At 33.9% G+C, this 16,222-nt stretch overlaps 1 protein-coding gene across 3 annotated transcripts in view; it reads right to left on the minus strand.

The window, feature by feature from the left end:
- Positions 1–16,222, minus strand: part of HECTD2 (HECT domain E3 ubiquitin protein ligase 2) — a 62,447-nt gene that overhangs the window by 6,798 nt on the left and 39,427 nt on the right. The window contains exons 8-15 of one of the 3 annotated variants that reach the window (XM_032491330.1): positions 15,366–15,475; positions 13,789–13,937; positions 13,108–13,231; positions 10,625–10,721; positions 7,197–7,304; positions 6,183–6,315; positions 5,195–5,283; positions 1,632–1,790 (exon numbers count right to left, since the gene is read on the minus strand). In XM_032491330.1, coding sequence (XP_032347221.1) covers positions 1,632–1,790; positions 5,195–5,283; positions 6,183–6,315; positions 7,197–7,304; positions 10,625–10,721; positions 13,108–13,231; positions 13,789–13,937; positions 15,366–15,475 — 969 coding nt within the window. Of the gene's footprint in view, positions 1–1,631; positions 1,800–5,194; positions 5,284–6,182; positions 6,316–7,196; positions 7,305–10,624; positions 10,722–13,107; positions 13,232–13,788; positions 13,938–15,365; positions 15,476–16,222 lie in introns of those variants that run through there. The other 2 variants (XM_032491331.1, XR_004323883.1) reach the window with 2 other exon arrangements.

Here is a 16,222-nt window from a genome sequence, read left to right on the forward strand (position 1 = left end):
GTACTGAATAAAAAAAGCACTTAAAACTTTTTTATAGCTGTTTTACCATATGTGAAATGGAAATTAGGTGCTAACAGATGTCATTAATGAATTGATAATCCATTAGAAGCTTTTTAGAAAAATTACCCACATTCCACTATCCTAACACAGCAGCAGTTTTCTTGCTTCCTTTTAAGCTTTATTCATGCATGTATTGAAACTCAAGCTTTTTCTACAGTTGATCTAATATATGCACAGTCTTGGTTCATTATTAAAGAGCCAGTATAAGAATATAAAATTAATTCAGTGTCATCTTCAGTTCCATAATATAAAACAACATATTGGCATAGTCGTTCATAAAATATCCATTATTATTAATTTAAAAACCTAGATCTAAATGAGTCAAATTCAAATAGCTTTACCCATAAAATTACATAATTTATTGGTAAAAAAAAATAAAATTAGGAAATTTATTGGTAAGAAATTTGGCAAAAACTGCATCTATGGGACAAAAAAATCACAGAACTCTAAAATGAGAAGGTAGCTTGGACATTAGTATATATTACATACTAATTAGTATATATTAGTATATATAGAACAATAACTCCCATTTTTATACCAACAAGGAGATTAAGTGACTCATCCAGAGTCATAGGTAGTGTGTTGCAAAAATACAAGACCAGAGAGGGCAGATCTTTCAGTTTCTTAAGCAGAGCCTGTTCTATTGTACTTTTGCAATTTTTTCCAACTTTTGAGATCTTATGAAAATATGAATTGAGGCTGGTAATCTGAAAGAACCCAAACCATATTCCAAAAATGTGTGATATCACATGAAGAATGGTTTGCTAAATTGGTCACATGTTTGGAGAGGTTTCTCAACTTTGGTAGGAAGGTGCCACCCCTATACCAAACTCACCTGTCCATTAAAACACAGAGATATTTAGATAGGACCTTAATGAGCAAAGGAAATGTTCACCTCCAGGTACTTGGTAAGAATATTATGGGGAATTCTCTGCTGACCAACAGTTATCAAAACTCAGCTGTAAAAAGTACTGTTATTAGAGAGGATTGTCAGGATGATGTGTATACTACCGATTCTTCTACTGAATTTTAATACTGAATTAAATTTGATGATCAGAATTCTAATTTCTGGACTGAGAAATGTTATCAGACAGGCCTGTGAAATTCACTAATTTAATTCAGAGATGCTGTTGCACACATTGTTAATGATATTGCACAGTGACATGTTAACAAATCCACAGAAGCAACCAAGTACTAACTCCCTTATTATCTCATGGAATCCCTCCAATATATAAATTTTACTATCCCATTGTTCATATGAGGAAACTACAGCTCAGAAAGGTTAAACAATTGATCCAATTTCACAGAGCTAACAAGTAGCAGAGCCTGGATTCAAATCTCTGCCTCTGACTCACAGCCTATTCTACTATGCTGTAGGAGCTCAGAAGTGCTGCAAAGTGGGTTATGTGTCTCTATAAGGAAGGAAAAAGCTACATGAGAAAGGAGATGGGTTACAAAGGTAGGCGGAAACCATATGTAAACATAAGAATAGTGTTAGGAGGACAGAGACTGCAGTAGAAGAGAGATGATTTAGCATTAAAGGATAAGATGCTAAACAACGTCATACTTACAGGCATAATTTGGCATAAATCATCCGTGGTAACATTGCAGATGCCCACTGGCGTATTTTGATCACTAGGAATGATGGGAGGGCTCAATAATTTCTTGTAGCAGCAGGGGGGGAAACGAATATCCAAGGTAATGCTGTTATAAACAGCTAGTCCCATAAGCTATGCATACTAAATGTTAAGCATTAACATAAAATCCATGACAACAAATGAGTTGTGAATTATGCATCAGTCTATTTCTTGCATACTTCTACCAGATCTAACACTGACTTTCTAATTAATCCCACATACTTCCTCTTTCCTTTATTTTCCCTTTATTTTACACAGTGTAATTCCTTGATTACCAAACAGCATGTAAAAAGGACAGGTTCAAGGATAGTATTGAATGATTTCCCTAGGAAAGTTTATCTAAGATCACAAGAGATAGAAATTTCATACATTTCTATAAATTATTTAACATATAAGAAAGCGTTTTCTAAATCTAAACAAAGATGTTTATGATTTTATAGGCAACAGCAGCAATTTACTCAGTAGAACTCACTGCAGAACACACCACTGATTTTGGTGATCATTTTAGCTATTTAAAAACTAAATACAAGCTATGCAGAGAGAGCTGTATTAAATAAACATATGGACACACACAGATGTGTATACACACATGCACATACTATTGATAAGCTAATAGCACAATTAATGTCCCACAGTAATACTTGAAAGACTTTCATTACTTGGAGTTTACTCAAAGTGTTAAAGTTAAAAAGCTATAGAAGCATTTCTAAACTTGGTCCAATTGCATTTTGTTTATCAGTTCTATGGCAGAATGTAACTTACCCACTTGCTAAAAGAGAGGTTTTAGATCAAATTTCATAACATTTCAACTATCAAATAAAGATTATAATATTAAGTTCTTAAGGAAGTCATTAATTTTATAGGCTCAACAGGAAATCTAAACATATGGGCTGGATAAATTCTTGAAAACAATTAAAAAAAAATTAGAAGACAGCCAACATTTTAATTTGCTATGGCAGAATGAAGGCTAATAATAGTTTAAGAAATAGATATGCTATTTTATAGGTAGCCACATCAACAGAGACCGAGCAGTGTGTTCTAGGGGAAAGACACTAAAATAAGGTCAAATGTACGTCTATAATTGTGATAACAGCAAGAATAGTAGTAACTACAACACTACTGTAGTTACCAGCTATGATCATGTAGTAGGGTGGCAAGTTTTCATTAAAGCTTAAAAAAAAATTACAATCCTGAAGGGAGGTTTTTGACAGGTGAGGAAGTAAGTTCACAGGATTTGCTTCGGGGCGCTCTCATAGGAAGAAGCATCATGTTTCGTTTCACACAAAATCAAGCTGCTCTGGTTGAAGGAGAAATGGGGGTGGGGATTCTGCTGGAGCCACTGAGGTGTCATGTGATGCAAACAGACCAGAGTTTGCAAACCCTGCACAATATTATATCGCCCCTACCCTTAACTACAATGTCCCTTTGGTGTAGGCCATTCTAATTTAAAAAAAAACAGTTAGATTATGGCTGTTAATGTAATCTTCAAAACAGTTTACAATTATTTATATAGGTTTTACTATATTTCCTGTAAACCTCAAGCCTTAATACTTAAAAATAATTGCATTAGAAACAATACTATCACAGCTACTAAAACAATAAAACTTTGGTTCTGAAATTTAGAAACTGGAAATATGCATGGAACTAACTATATTTTCTTACTCATCATGCCTGTTACTTCTCAGTTTCTAATTCTCACCTTTGACAGATTTCTCAACCACTTACATGATCACAATCTACTATTATCTCACATTTTTTCTATACGTCATCATGCTTTTTAGAGTATCAACCTTACTTTCTACAATTTATTTTTTGTGAGATAAATACATATAATGAGACAGTAGTGGCTATAATTTAATTTTAGATTCAACTGTTTAACTTGTAATATGCAACATGAAAATTATACTTAATATGCTCTTTGAGGGTAATGATGAATAGAAACTAATGTCTATTGCAAAAAAAAACCTATCAGCAAATTCATGATATTACATATAATCCCACTCTAAAAATGTGGTGTAAGATCTAATAGTTTATTACAAATATTAGAAAGCCAAAATACACCCAAATCCAAGCCATGATAAGAATGTAAAATATGACAAACAGATTTATCAGGGAATTTAAACAGTTCACACTGTAGTGAGAAGCATCGATGACTCAAGCCTTCAATGAGGCTGAAACATTCAACAAATGATTACTGTAGATAACAGAATGACAACAGGAGACTAAGAATTGTTAAGCATTCCATACTGTGGACTTAGCACTTTGGACCTTAGATATGATAACATATACAAAATTTTAAATTTATTTTACCATCTCAATGTGTGATTTTCTCCCTACTAACTTTCCTGCCATTCAGCCTCTCAATTTTCATATTTATTCCTCAGGATTGATTCCAACAAATGCAACAAAGACAGACATTCAAAGCCCTCTGTCAGGTGGCTCTTCTTCTTTGACAGCTCCTTCCATAAATCTCAGAGTATCCCCTGCTCCCACCAAGTGGCCCTACACATTGCTCTGTAATAGGGCCAGCACCACGTGGACTTTTCCCCAGCCATTCTCCCACTCTCTGCCCTGCTCTCTCTAGTCCTGTGTTAATCAAATATATTGGTTTCACTTAGAAATCTCTACTTACTCTTGAAGGAATACACTGAATCTTTTCCTTCATAGAACTCCTCAGTATTTAATGCCAAATGGTCAGTTGACTCGGGGAACAGATTACCTCTTACGTGGGCAGTCATCTGTCCATCTAGACGGTAAGCTTCTTAAAGGTAGATTTTTTTTCCCTTCTTTTAATCTATGTATCTCCAGTGCATGCTCATTTATTTATTCCTCCCTTCTTTCTTCCACAAATATATTTTTTTTAGAATTTAAAAAGGTGATGTAGAAGGCACCCTGTCCCATCTCCCACCCAGTGCAGGGATGGCCTCTCCAATATTCCTGACAGGGATCAGAGGATGGCATAGGAATTTATGTAATCTTAAAAACAGTGTAAAGTAATACCATATGCTTCAAATGCTCCCATTCCATTCAATTTTTAATTTTTATGACTGCCTCAGGATTTGAGGCCATATTAAGAGTTTTAGTTTAATTTAATTTCTACAATTTCAATTTAGAAAACTGAGTGAAATAAACACAAAGTGAAAGAACTAACAGAAAAATAATTATGAATAGGAAAGATACTTTGACTTTTTAAAACATTTCTTAAATTTCTGATAATCTACATTATATATGAAATAGGAAATAATTTTTATTTTGAGATAAGGTTTTCAGAAAAAAACATTTAAAATTCAGTTATTCCTCTCAGTTAACTAAATATGCTGATACTGTATAACTGTGATATTACAAACAATAAAAATTACTGAAAGTCTACTAGTAAATTTGACAAGAATATTTAATCTGAATAAAATGCTTAATGAGAACAGTTTTCCAAAATTCAGATAGAATTTTTAAAAATCCTCAGTCCACTAGCACCTCCTAGTGGAAAGTTTAAAGGATACAATTCCAACCAATCGGAATTCAGAATAGTTATCACATTTAAAGCTGCTAAACCAATGGCAGTATGAATCCTTATGATATGTAAACATGCCTGGAAAATATAAAACAATTTTATTAATATGATTGATTTAAAAAATCAGAGTGGTAAACACATACATGACATCTCATCTATTAGAGGCAAAACAGTTTAGCAATAGTTAACAAACCATCTTTCACTTTAAGATGTATCAAATACATGTCCAGAGAGTGTGTAAGAGTATTTCATTGTTCATTGCTATCCCGAACCAAGGGTGAAAATGCAGAACAAAAAGACAGTTAATTTAATCAGTTGATTTTCTTTTATAAAAACTATAGTTTTATACTTTATAGGTTATGGTCAAAATTAATTTTGAGCATTATCTGCAGATTTCAACTTATCCATGTCATCCCTACTTCCCATTCCTAGAAAGATGATATATACATACATATATATATATTTAAGATAAATAAAGAACAAGAAAAACACTTAAAACTCTTCCTTGAAGAAAAACATTTAACAGTTACTAAAGATTACTTAGGTGTTGTCTCTAAATAAAAGAAAACCAAATAAATTTCAAAGGTTTATTTAATGATTCTTATTTATTAAAATGGCTCATTATTTAAGAGGCTTCAAATATTAGCGAAGAGCAAACTATAGTTTTGTTTTTTATTTTGAATGTTCTTTTTATTTCAATGACAAATTATTATGTATTTGGCTTATTCAGAAAAGATGTGGATGCTTCCTTGCAAATACGTACTTTCAGTCTTTATACATTTTGCGTAGGATTCCCAGTAAGATAATGAATATTTTGATTGTCAATTTGGTCAATTTTTAAAATGCAAATAAGTCTTTAAATTATTCAACATTTATGGTTGACCGAAAAATCTGGAAAATCACAGGGTAGATTAAAAATGAGTGACTACTTGAATCTAACAATTATGAAGAAACACTGTTTATAAAACTTTACTCACCATAATCTGGATGAAAAATTTGGCGAATGAGAAGAAGAAACCATTCTTTAGTCAAGCCACCCATATCCAAACCAGCTTCCCCTACAAATGTAACTTTCAACTTCTTTTTCAAGTCTGCTCTTTTCCGGGTTAACTATTTGAAGAAATTATATAACAGAGGACAACAAAGGGCAGTAAAAAGGAAATAAACTTTTTTAATTTGGGGAAATGTAGTACGTACGCATTCTTTACCTTATCTAAAATGGCACAAAACTCCATCCATCCATCCACCCATCCATTCAACAAATCTGCTGAACACTGTGTGAACTAAGTATTTTGATGTTTGTTGTATAGATCAAGAAACAGAATTAGAGAGGTCAAGTACCTTGCCCAAGGTTACTGCCTCTCAGTATCATTGCCTCCAAGATTTTAATTTAGCAAATTACAGTATAAAGTAATTCATTTCCTTTTCTTTCACTTGCCTTCAACACTAAACTTCAAAAAAAATCACATAACTAAATCAGGTATTATCTTATAATAGCCACATGAAGATCTGGGTAAAGAACTACACAGCATGAAGCTCTATAACACATGTACATACAATCAAAGTATGTTCATCCTCAGTAGACCTAATATACCGTATACATAGGATGAGACTTAATTTTACAGATGAATAGTCTGGGACCAGGAGAAGTTCAAATGACTTGTTACACAACAAACCCAGAACAAAGATGGTCTAGAATCTAGGTTACATATTCAGAAACATGAATTACTCACTTAAGTGTCCTACATAAAATCTTTTTCTGAAGATTTAACAGCAAACCATTAATAAACATATAAAAAAATGAACATAAGGTTTAATTGTGAACACAGAACTGTTTTTAACTATGGTATCAAAAGAAATATATAAGAAAGCACACTTACTGGTATGCAGAAGTAAAAGTCAGACTACTAAGGTTTTGGTAATAAACCATATTGTCAAATTTATTTAAAGCTTTAATCAATTAATATCATTTTGGAATAAATGATCTATACCTCATCAAGAGAATCGCTAACGAGATGTGTCCGCCTTACTTTCATATTTAGAAATAGCATATTCATATCAGGTCTCTGTCTTCGAGATACTTTATCCACCAGACTTTGCTGATTAAAAAAGAAAGCAAACATTTTCATTTTTACTTAAACTATAATTTCATTTAAAACATTTAAACACGTTAGTAAAAATCACATATTCTTCTCTATGCATCTCTTAAACAATTTCGTGAACTCAATTACACAAATTTTGATTTATGAAAATGCCTTATGCTTATTTCATTTTGGAACAATGGTAACCAAAGGGGGTCCAAAATGGAGGACCAAAAATAATTCACCACCGATAGTAAAGAATGTTGCATTATAGCTTCTATATGTTTCATCTCTTAAGTAGCGAGGTTTTCTGATTAATAAATACAAGCATAAAGTGGGAACGCTTGAAACAAGGTATATATTTTTGATGATAAAATTTGCTTGAGCTTTTTTTAGATATTGAATTTACTCTAAAAGTACAATTAGTCTACTTTTAGGAAGTAATTTGTCAACATTTATCAGAAACCATTAATTATGTTCAGAGACTTAGTCCCAGTAATTTCACTTCTGAGAATTCTAAATACAGAAAATACAGTGAGATGTTCATCACAGCATCATCTATAAAGGCAAGCCTCTAGAAATATCCTAAATATGTATCTACCTAATGGAAGATAATACACTTATTAAAAATAACTTAATAAAAATTACATAAAAACTATGTACATAACACAGAAAATGTTTAAGGCAGGCACAACTGGAAAAAGGGGGGAACAAAATAGCACATACAATACTGCTTCTACTTCATTGCCTTTTAAAGATGTATAATATAGATAATATAGATAAAAATATCAAAAGAAAATTTACTAAAATGTTAAGAATAGTTATGTTTGGGTAATGGAAGTATGGATGATTTTCAAAATATAAGGCATATATCACTATCATTTATCACATAGTCTATCTGCTTGCATAGTGAATTGAATCTAAAGCTTTTTCAAACTATATGATCTTTGGTACAAAGAAAATGAATTATTGTGCAAGTTAAAGATGAACATTTCAGACATTTTAAATATCTGCAGCAATAGCTTTATAGATCAAATTTTAATACCTCAAATATATATAAGATGACTTTCATTATTTTGTAGATTACTATAATAAAACACTAATTCAAAGCCCTTCTTTCTCTCTCCAATATCCAACTCTAAAGGTTTTTAATAGTTTTTTCTTCTATGGGTCCTCCCTTTAGTGCTCAAGCAGATCTGTATTTCCAGGATAGTATCCTCTGTCATGGACCTGTTTTCCAACCCTTTCCTATCCGCTGTTCCCAGTCTAGCTCCTGGGAAGCTGTCACACTGGAAATACCCAACACACAAATTTAAACTAGGATGCTCATGGAAGACAAGGCTTAGGGCTATTCCTTCCATCAGGAATTCATACTGAATAGAAAGTGCTTCTAATGAAAGAAGTAACTCAACGATGGTAGAGTTTTAGACATAGTCTGATGAGGAAGTTATTTTTAGGTTAAGGAATCTCTTGCAACTTCAGATTATACTACATAAATTCTTGCTTACATTAACTACCTATAGGGCTGTCCTTGGGTCAAAATAGTCACCAGCCATTAATTCCAAGTGGTATGGCAGTTCACCAGTTAAAATGCTGGGAAACAGCCGTAACTGGTAATCCCACTTGACTCTTTCAGTCTCCACTCATCTGTGTCTGTGCTCTGTGGAAGACTCAGCCTGTGACACAATCGACAGCTGCCACTCTCCTTTTAATTGGAAGAAAAGCTTCACAAAAGATACTTAACATCTTACGTGTCAGTGACACAGCAGAAAACTGCTCAGAGGAACTTAGACAAGCTTCTAGCTCTTTAGCATTTTCCTTACTAATATGAAAAATCATAGCCCAAGGTAGATAAAAGTATGAAAAATGCACATGAAATTGCATCAATGCAACTAACAGAAAATGTCAAAATGACTACCTATATAGACTAATCTTTGAGCCAGTATCTACCCAAGATTAATAATTCTGGTGCTAAATATACCTGTTTAAACTTACTTTTCAGGGGGGTAGTGTGGCTATGTTACTCCTTGATACACACAGGCAGTAAAATTTCTTCTAATATTCCCATACTCAGTATAAGCTGACTCTGGGATGTCAGGAGGCACTTAAATCTTTTGTCTCGCTCTCTGATAGAAAAAAATACTCACCTTCTGGTGACTTACTGAATAATAAACACTTTTTTTGATCTTTGATTTGATTTAGTAAGTTACAACCATTTTTTTTCCCTTCCACAGATTAGGTTTTAAAGTATCAGCTAATTACATTAAGTAAGGTAAACACTGTTTCTTGAACATTTCTTTCAGTTATATATCATTTATGCATGGGCATACTAAATTGTTTTGAAAATCATACTATTTACTGGGTCCAGTCCAAAAGGTATGAGAAACACTGACCAACTCTGTCATCAATAACCGTATTACTTCAAAAATCTTGATTTTAAACATCCCGTTTTCTAACTACCACCTTCTCATTTTAGAGCTAAACAACTCTTACTTTTTATGGTATTTTGAAGTCTCTTGGGTCTCTTTATTTGAAGGAGACTTCCCTCTAAGTTTTAAAGTTGTAAGTAATCATGTCACATAAGCAGATCTTCAAAATACATGAGCATTTAAATGTACAGTTTAGAGCTCTAGCTTTTTTTTTTTTTTTTTTTTAAAGCTGGGTCAATCTGGTCTGTATTTAGAGCAAGGCGGTAACTGTGCTGTGCTGAAAACACAAGTGGTAGCGAGTAGAAAGGACAGGCCCAGAGACCAACTTCATCCTGCTCCATAAGGTGCCTCACGCCAGCCTGCCTGCTCCCCCAGTTTCAATGGACCTCCGTGCACGTGGTCTCCTAAGAATCAGTAAAACATCTCTCATCTTCTTGGGATACATTTCTCAGTTTTCCAAGATTATATCTTTTGCTACATCTTCTAATTTTTCGTTTGTCTCTATTTGATTGTTGTAAAACCTAGAAAACGTGTCAGTGGTCTGAGTGGTTTGCTGTTAAGGACAGGCCTTCCCTTGTCCTCACTGTAGTTCTCATCCTTGCCCTGCGAGTTACCCCGGAGGATGGGATCTACAGAATAATGTCCAACAAGCTCCCAGGACTTTGGATCTGTGAGAGGCATTTCATCTTCCTGCTATGCATTTACGATATAATGAGAAGCTGATGAGGGGTATCTTTTTCCCATCTCATGAATAGGTAGGTTTAAGCACTTTTTGAGGGAGTATAATATAAATTTTACTTTTAACATTTCCTGGTTATGCTAGAACAATTCACAAGACAGTTGACTTATTTGTTCAATTATTTACTATATTGATTATAGTCAGCATAAATGTTTTCATAGCTGGCTTACCCTTGCGATGCTTATCATCTGTTGTTCTGAGTCTCTTTGAATAATGATTTTTTTTGCAGCTATAGAAATAACGAATGGGTACTGACAGAAGGAAAACCTGCTCAACAAGTGAAAACAGAAAAAGCAAAATGGTGTATTTTTAGCAAAATTATACTAAGGGAATCTAAGGTACCCCTTCTAACAATATTAAACATTACTTTTGTATTGTGTTTTACCACTTACAAAATGATTTTATGTGCATCATTTAATCCCCACAGCCCTGTGAAGTATGTTCCATTAGTAGATGTGCAGTGCCTTTATTTTCTAGAGGAAGCTACATCTAATGTTCTGAAATAAGCGCTAATCTACTTACATTGTTTATAGACAGTAATTTCAGTTTACGCAGTCACTTGTACATCATTACCTGTGAAAAATATGGACAACACCAGAACCAGAAGGCAGAAGTCCTGATGAAGGATTAGGACAGAAAATTCATGTGCAGAAATTAACATAAGAATCCACTATTATACGGGTGTTTCTGATGTGTGAGCTTCAGAAATCAGGAATTCTAGCAATAACTACAGTAGGAAAAGTGAAGTAATAAATTTAAGAGAATAAAATGAAAGTTAAGAAAAAGTGTATTGCTTTAGCATTGTATTTAATGCTATCGAAATATGAAATGATATGTATCTGTAAAAACCCAACCAAGGTTATGAAAATAACTTTTTTCTGGGGTCAGTGATCACATTCATTGCTTTGTAAAAGAGCCACAAACTTCACTGAGAGAAACGCATTTAGACAAAACTAGTATGGTGGCAACGACACTCAGGAGTTAGACTCCCAGCAGAAGTGGCTGCAGTGACTCCATCGGTTATAGCTGGAACACATCCAAGTAGTCAAGCAGCACATCTGTGACCACTGGGTGCAAGGCAGGCATTACGGGGAAAAAGGAGACAGCCCTAGTGCGAACTGAAAATAAAATGGCTTTCCCTTTGGAATGAAACCATTAAAAGGCAGTAATAAACTGCTCACGAGTACTATTGTGCAATAATTTTGAATCACTAAGTGCTCACTAAAAATTTGGAAGTGAAAAGAAATGTAATGAACTTCTTTTAGCAGGATGGATGTTGCTCTTATTATGTGCTTTAAAACAGTGCGTCTCAACCTTTCCCTAGTCATGGCACATAGGCAAATGATACCGTGTGTCTGACACACTGAGAAAACAGATCAGGCCGCCCATGGCCAGACATGTGACTTGCCCTGGGCCTCCAGGTCCCTCTCTAGGTCCAGACTGGCTTCCCAAGGGCTGAAGGGATCATAGGCTCAAACCTCTGGAACTCATTTTTGGGACGCTAACAATATGGCACAGTGGTTAGAGGATTAAAAGATGTCACTGAAATATGCACAATAACTCTTGGAATTGTTTTGTGGTTTTTGTCTACATTAAAATTATATTAAAGTGGGACAAAAGGTGTGTTTGTAGAACAAATTTGGTCAAGAAAATACCCATTAGACTGACCAAGTTCCCCAGAAATGGAATTCTTATTCAGTTCTGAGTGTTCAGATGTGGACTGAGATATGTCCAGAAGGCCAGTCTCTGTTTTAGGCCAATTCTGGGAGAAAGGATCCCTGAAGGCTTGAACCAATTTATGAACTAACCTGGGGTTTTAGGTTACTTATATCCACACCATATTTCTTGGTCAGTCTCTTTTAGAATAATGCATTTGGCAGGATATCTCATGGTCTGGGAACAAATTATGTCTGTGACAGTCTTGCTGGTTTAATCCAAACTTTAAGTGTGGCTATCAGGTGTAGGATAACAAAGAATTTGGTCCAGTTTTTTGAAAATCTATTATATTGTCATAATAAATCATTTCTGGTGAAGCCCTTTTGCTACAACATCCATTCTTTTAATACTATATATAAAGGACAACCACTTTATCTACAGAAAAAGGGAGAAAAGGAGTGAGTGTATGTATGTACGTGCACACATGAGTGACTGCTGTGTTAGATCAGGCACCAGCAAACTATGGCCTATGGGACAAATGTTGCCTATGCTTGTGAATAAGCTTTTGGGACACAGACACATAGCTTCATTTACATAGTTTCTAAAGGCTGTCTTGTGCTATAATGGTAGACCAGAAACTGTACAGCCCAAAGAGCCAAAAACACTTATAATCTAGTATTTGGCAGAAGAAGTTTGGTGACCGCTGTGCTGGATGACAGCACACAGAATAAGAAGATACAAGAAACTGCATACTAAGACAGAACTTTTCTTTCTTAAAAAGATGTTATTAATCAAATCCAAACCATATTAACATATATATAAATTCAAAATATCACAGAAAAAGCTTTAAGAAATATAGTATTTCAAGGCTAGATATCTACAAGTTTATATATAAAGATATGTGTATATTTAAATTTATTTACACAAACTTAAAAGCCAGTCATTACTTTATATAGTATTTTATTTTGTGAGTAATCAAATGAGCTTTTGATCATACCTGTGAGAGTTTCCAAAGCTCTGCCAGGTGTGGTATTCTTCCATGAGATCAATGTGATCCAGGGTGGAATTATAGAAATCAGTGTAAGGAATAAGGGGAGGGTGAACCAGACTGTTTGCAGAATCTGCAAAGATAAATTCTAACATAATGATCTTTTCCATGTGCATGATTCATTTTAAAGTCTACCAGATAGCCTTTATCTAGAAATTCCTATTTCAAGCGATTGTAGCTCTGAATTAAAAAGACAGTTTTAAAACTGGTCAAAAGGCAGCCAATAATTTCTTGCTTTTTTAAAAAAACTTTTGGTAGGGATTACATTAGTATAGCAAAGGGAGTGTGCAGATGGCAAGCTACCCATACTAGTCCCCCATCAGTGTTCTCTCTGAGGAGTCATCAGGAATTAATGGAAGTTTCAGTATTCCTAGAAATCACTACTTAGCAGGTCATAAGCAGGTGACAGTCATAACACAGAATACTGCCCAATAAAACGCATAAAGCATTTTCATTCTTATACATGACTTGTGAAATCCATTAGCAAAACAGAAAACAAATTACTACAACTCTTCTCTTCAAAGGAATGGTTAAAGATGTAAGAATGCAACTACAGAATTTTGAGATCCTTATGGAAATACTCCTATATTTAACAAAGAGAAGTAAAGATGATTGAATAATAAAACCTACTAAGTAAAGCCAACACTTTAGATGCTGAGGGGATCCACCAGGAACACTTTGATATAGGTGGAAATTCTTCAGGCTTTGCAGGAAACAGGCGCAAAGAGATAAACTGGAGCAATCTCTCTACCAATTGTTTGAACCTCTTCTGGGATAATCTGGTAAAGATTTTTGAAATAACTCCAATCAAAATTCACATTTGCTATTTTGGCAATATATTTATTAGATATCAAAGTTCATCCTTGATGCATAAAATTTTAGAATAGTGCCCCAAATTCTATTAAGTTGCCAAAAATTTGAAAAGATGCAAAATCTTACCTCGAATATTATTTCTTAATATGAAATTAAACACTAAAATGACCATAAAGTTAGCATTAAACATTTCACTTTTAAGGCTTTCAATATTCAGTCAATTCTCATTAGTCACAGACTCTGTATTTGCAAATTCACCCTCTTGCTACAATTTAATTCTAATCCCCACATCAATAGCTGTGGTGCTTTCCTGGTCAATTCACGGCTGTGGCAAGAGTGGCAGAAAATGTGAGTCGCCAACAGTGCTGGTGCTGAGGCTGAACAAGGCGATGCTCTGCCTTCCTGCTTCAGCTCGCATACTGCAAACAAGGTCCTTTATGCAGTCTATTCAGTGTCATGTTTTTCACACTTTTATGCTTTATGTTTGGGATTCTGCTGTTCTAAAATGGGCCCCCAAATACAGTGATAAAGTTCTGTCTAGTGTTCCTAAGTACAATAAAGCTGTGATGTGCCTTATGGAGATGGTACCTATGCCATATAAAACTCACTCAGGCATGAGTTCAATGTTAATCAACAACAATTTAATATCAAATAAAGTGTCTTTAAATAGAAATATAGATAAAGCAAGGTTATGTACTGATTGGTTGATGAAAATGTCGGGACCAAAGGCTAGCAGGAACCTAACACTGTATTTCTTGTGGAAGCAATGGTTCAGGATTCACCAATTCAGTGTTCACAGTAGCTTTACAGAACACAACTATTGTGAATAATGGGAATTAGCTGAATATAAAGTATTTTTGAAAATATTTTGCTTCTTAAACTTTTATCAATCATAGGGAAAATACTGTTAATGTAAGTATAGTTCTGTGAAAAAGTGTTATACTGTTTAAAGTTGATATTAATGGCTAACATTTTACAATGACACTTTTAGGGAAGATAAGGCATCATGTAAATAATGGTGAAATAAAAAGACACAAATTAAAACAGTAATGTCTATGCAAATCCAATCACCACCTTTGAGATATATGAAAAACCAATGATAGGAATATGCTGCATAAAATGCAAAAGCAATGGACAGAAATCTCAACACCAGCTGGCACAACTGGAATGGTTACTTACATTAAAAACAGATTTTTAATGTATCCTCTATGTAGTACTAAAGAGTATGCTTGTAATTGTGAATTATAAGTATCATTTCTAAAGACCTGAAAACATCTGAATTATAAGTATCATTTCTAAAGACCTGAAAACATTTAATATATTTTATTATAAAACTACTAATAAACTTAAAACTGTAAGATTATAAAAATTCTTAATATCATAGAATAATTTACTTTTTAAACCAGTGAACTAGGAAATGATGGTCAGCTTCCACTAAGGTAGCTATCTGTCGGAGCAAGTGAGCATAGATGACATACGTAGATGTGTTATTAAATTGAGGATTCTGAAAAAGATATTAAAGATAATGTGTTAAAATTCTGTCAACATGTAAAAGGAAAGATACTAGGCTTAATGAGCTAAGTGGCAAATGCAGAAAACTAAACTTGAGATTATAAAACAGTAGGTGCAATCCTTTAAAACACTAATCTATTTGTTTAACTCTCTAACAGAGGCTTGGATTCCCACTGCGGTACAGTGGAAAGAGCACGGGCTTTGGAATTGATATAGATCTGGATCTGAGTGCTAATTCTGTCACTTACTAGCTATACACTCTTTGGGATGTTCCTTAAACTTTGATTCTCAATTTCCTCATCTGTAAAATGGGAATAATACTATCTTAGAGGTTGTTTTGAGTATTAAAAAAAATGTAGGTCAAGTACTTAGCTTAGTGCCTGGTACAAATGGTGGCAATCACTCCTACCCAATTAAACAAAAACCTGGTTCTTCCTTGATTACAAATGGGTTAGGGTGGAGAGAATGCTAGAAAAAATGAAATAAAAGCTGGCTATGAAACCTGCCATTGTGAAATGAGTTATTTGCGTATCTCACAAAGAAAAAGGGGAGAACCACATAATAGCTTCTAAGAACTTTTAAATGTTAAAGGAGAGCTTGTATAGTAAGCAAAACCTCGAGTTATAGTCCCCAAACCTAAAACTCCATCACCATGTACATTTCAGAACTCCATGGGAAAAATGAATATTATTGAAAGATAAACTGAAATTGTGAAAAATAAAAGAGCAGTGTGTATTTT

The sequence above is a fragment of the Camelus ferus genome, chromosome 11 (assembly GCF_009834535.1).
Source record: "Camelus ferus isolate YT-003-E chromosome 11, BCGSAC_Cfer_1.0, whole genome shotgun sequence".
NCBI lineage: Eukaryota > Metazoa > Chordata > Mammalia > Artiodactyla > Camelidae > Camelus > Camelus ferus.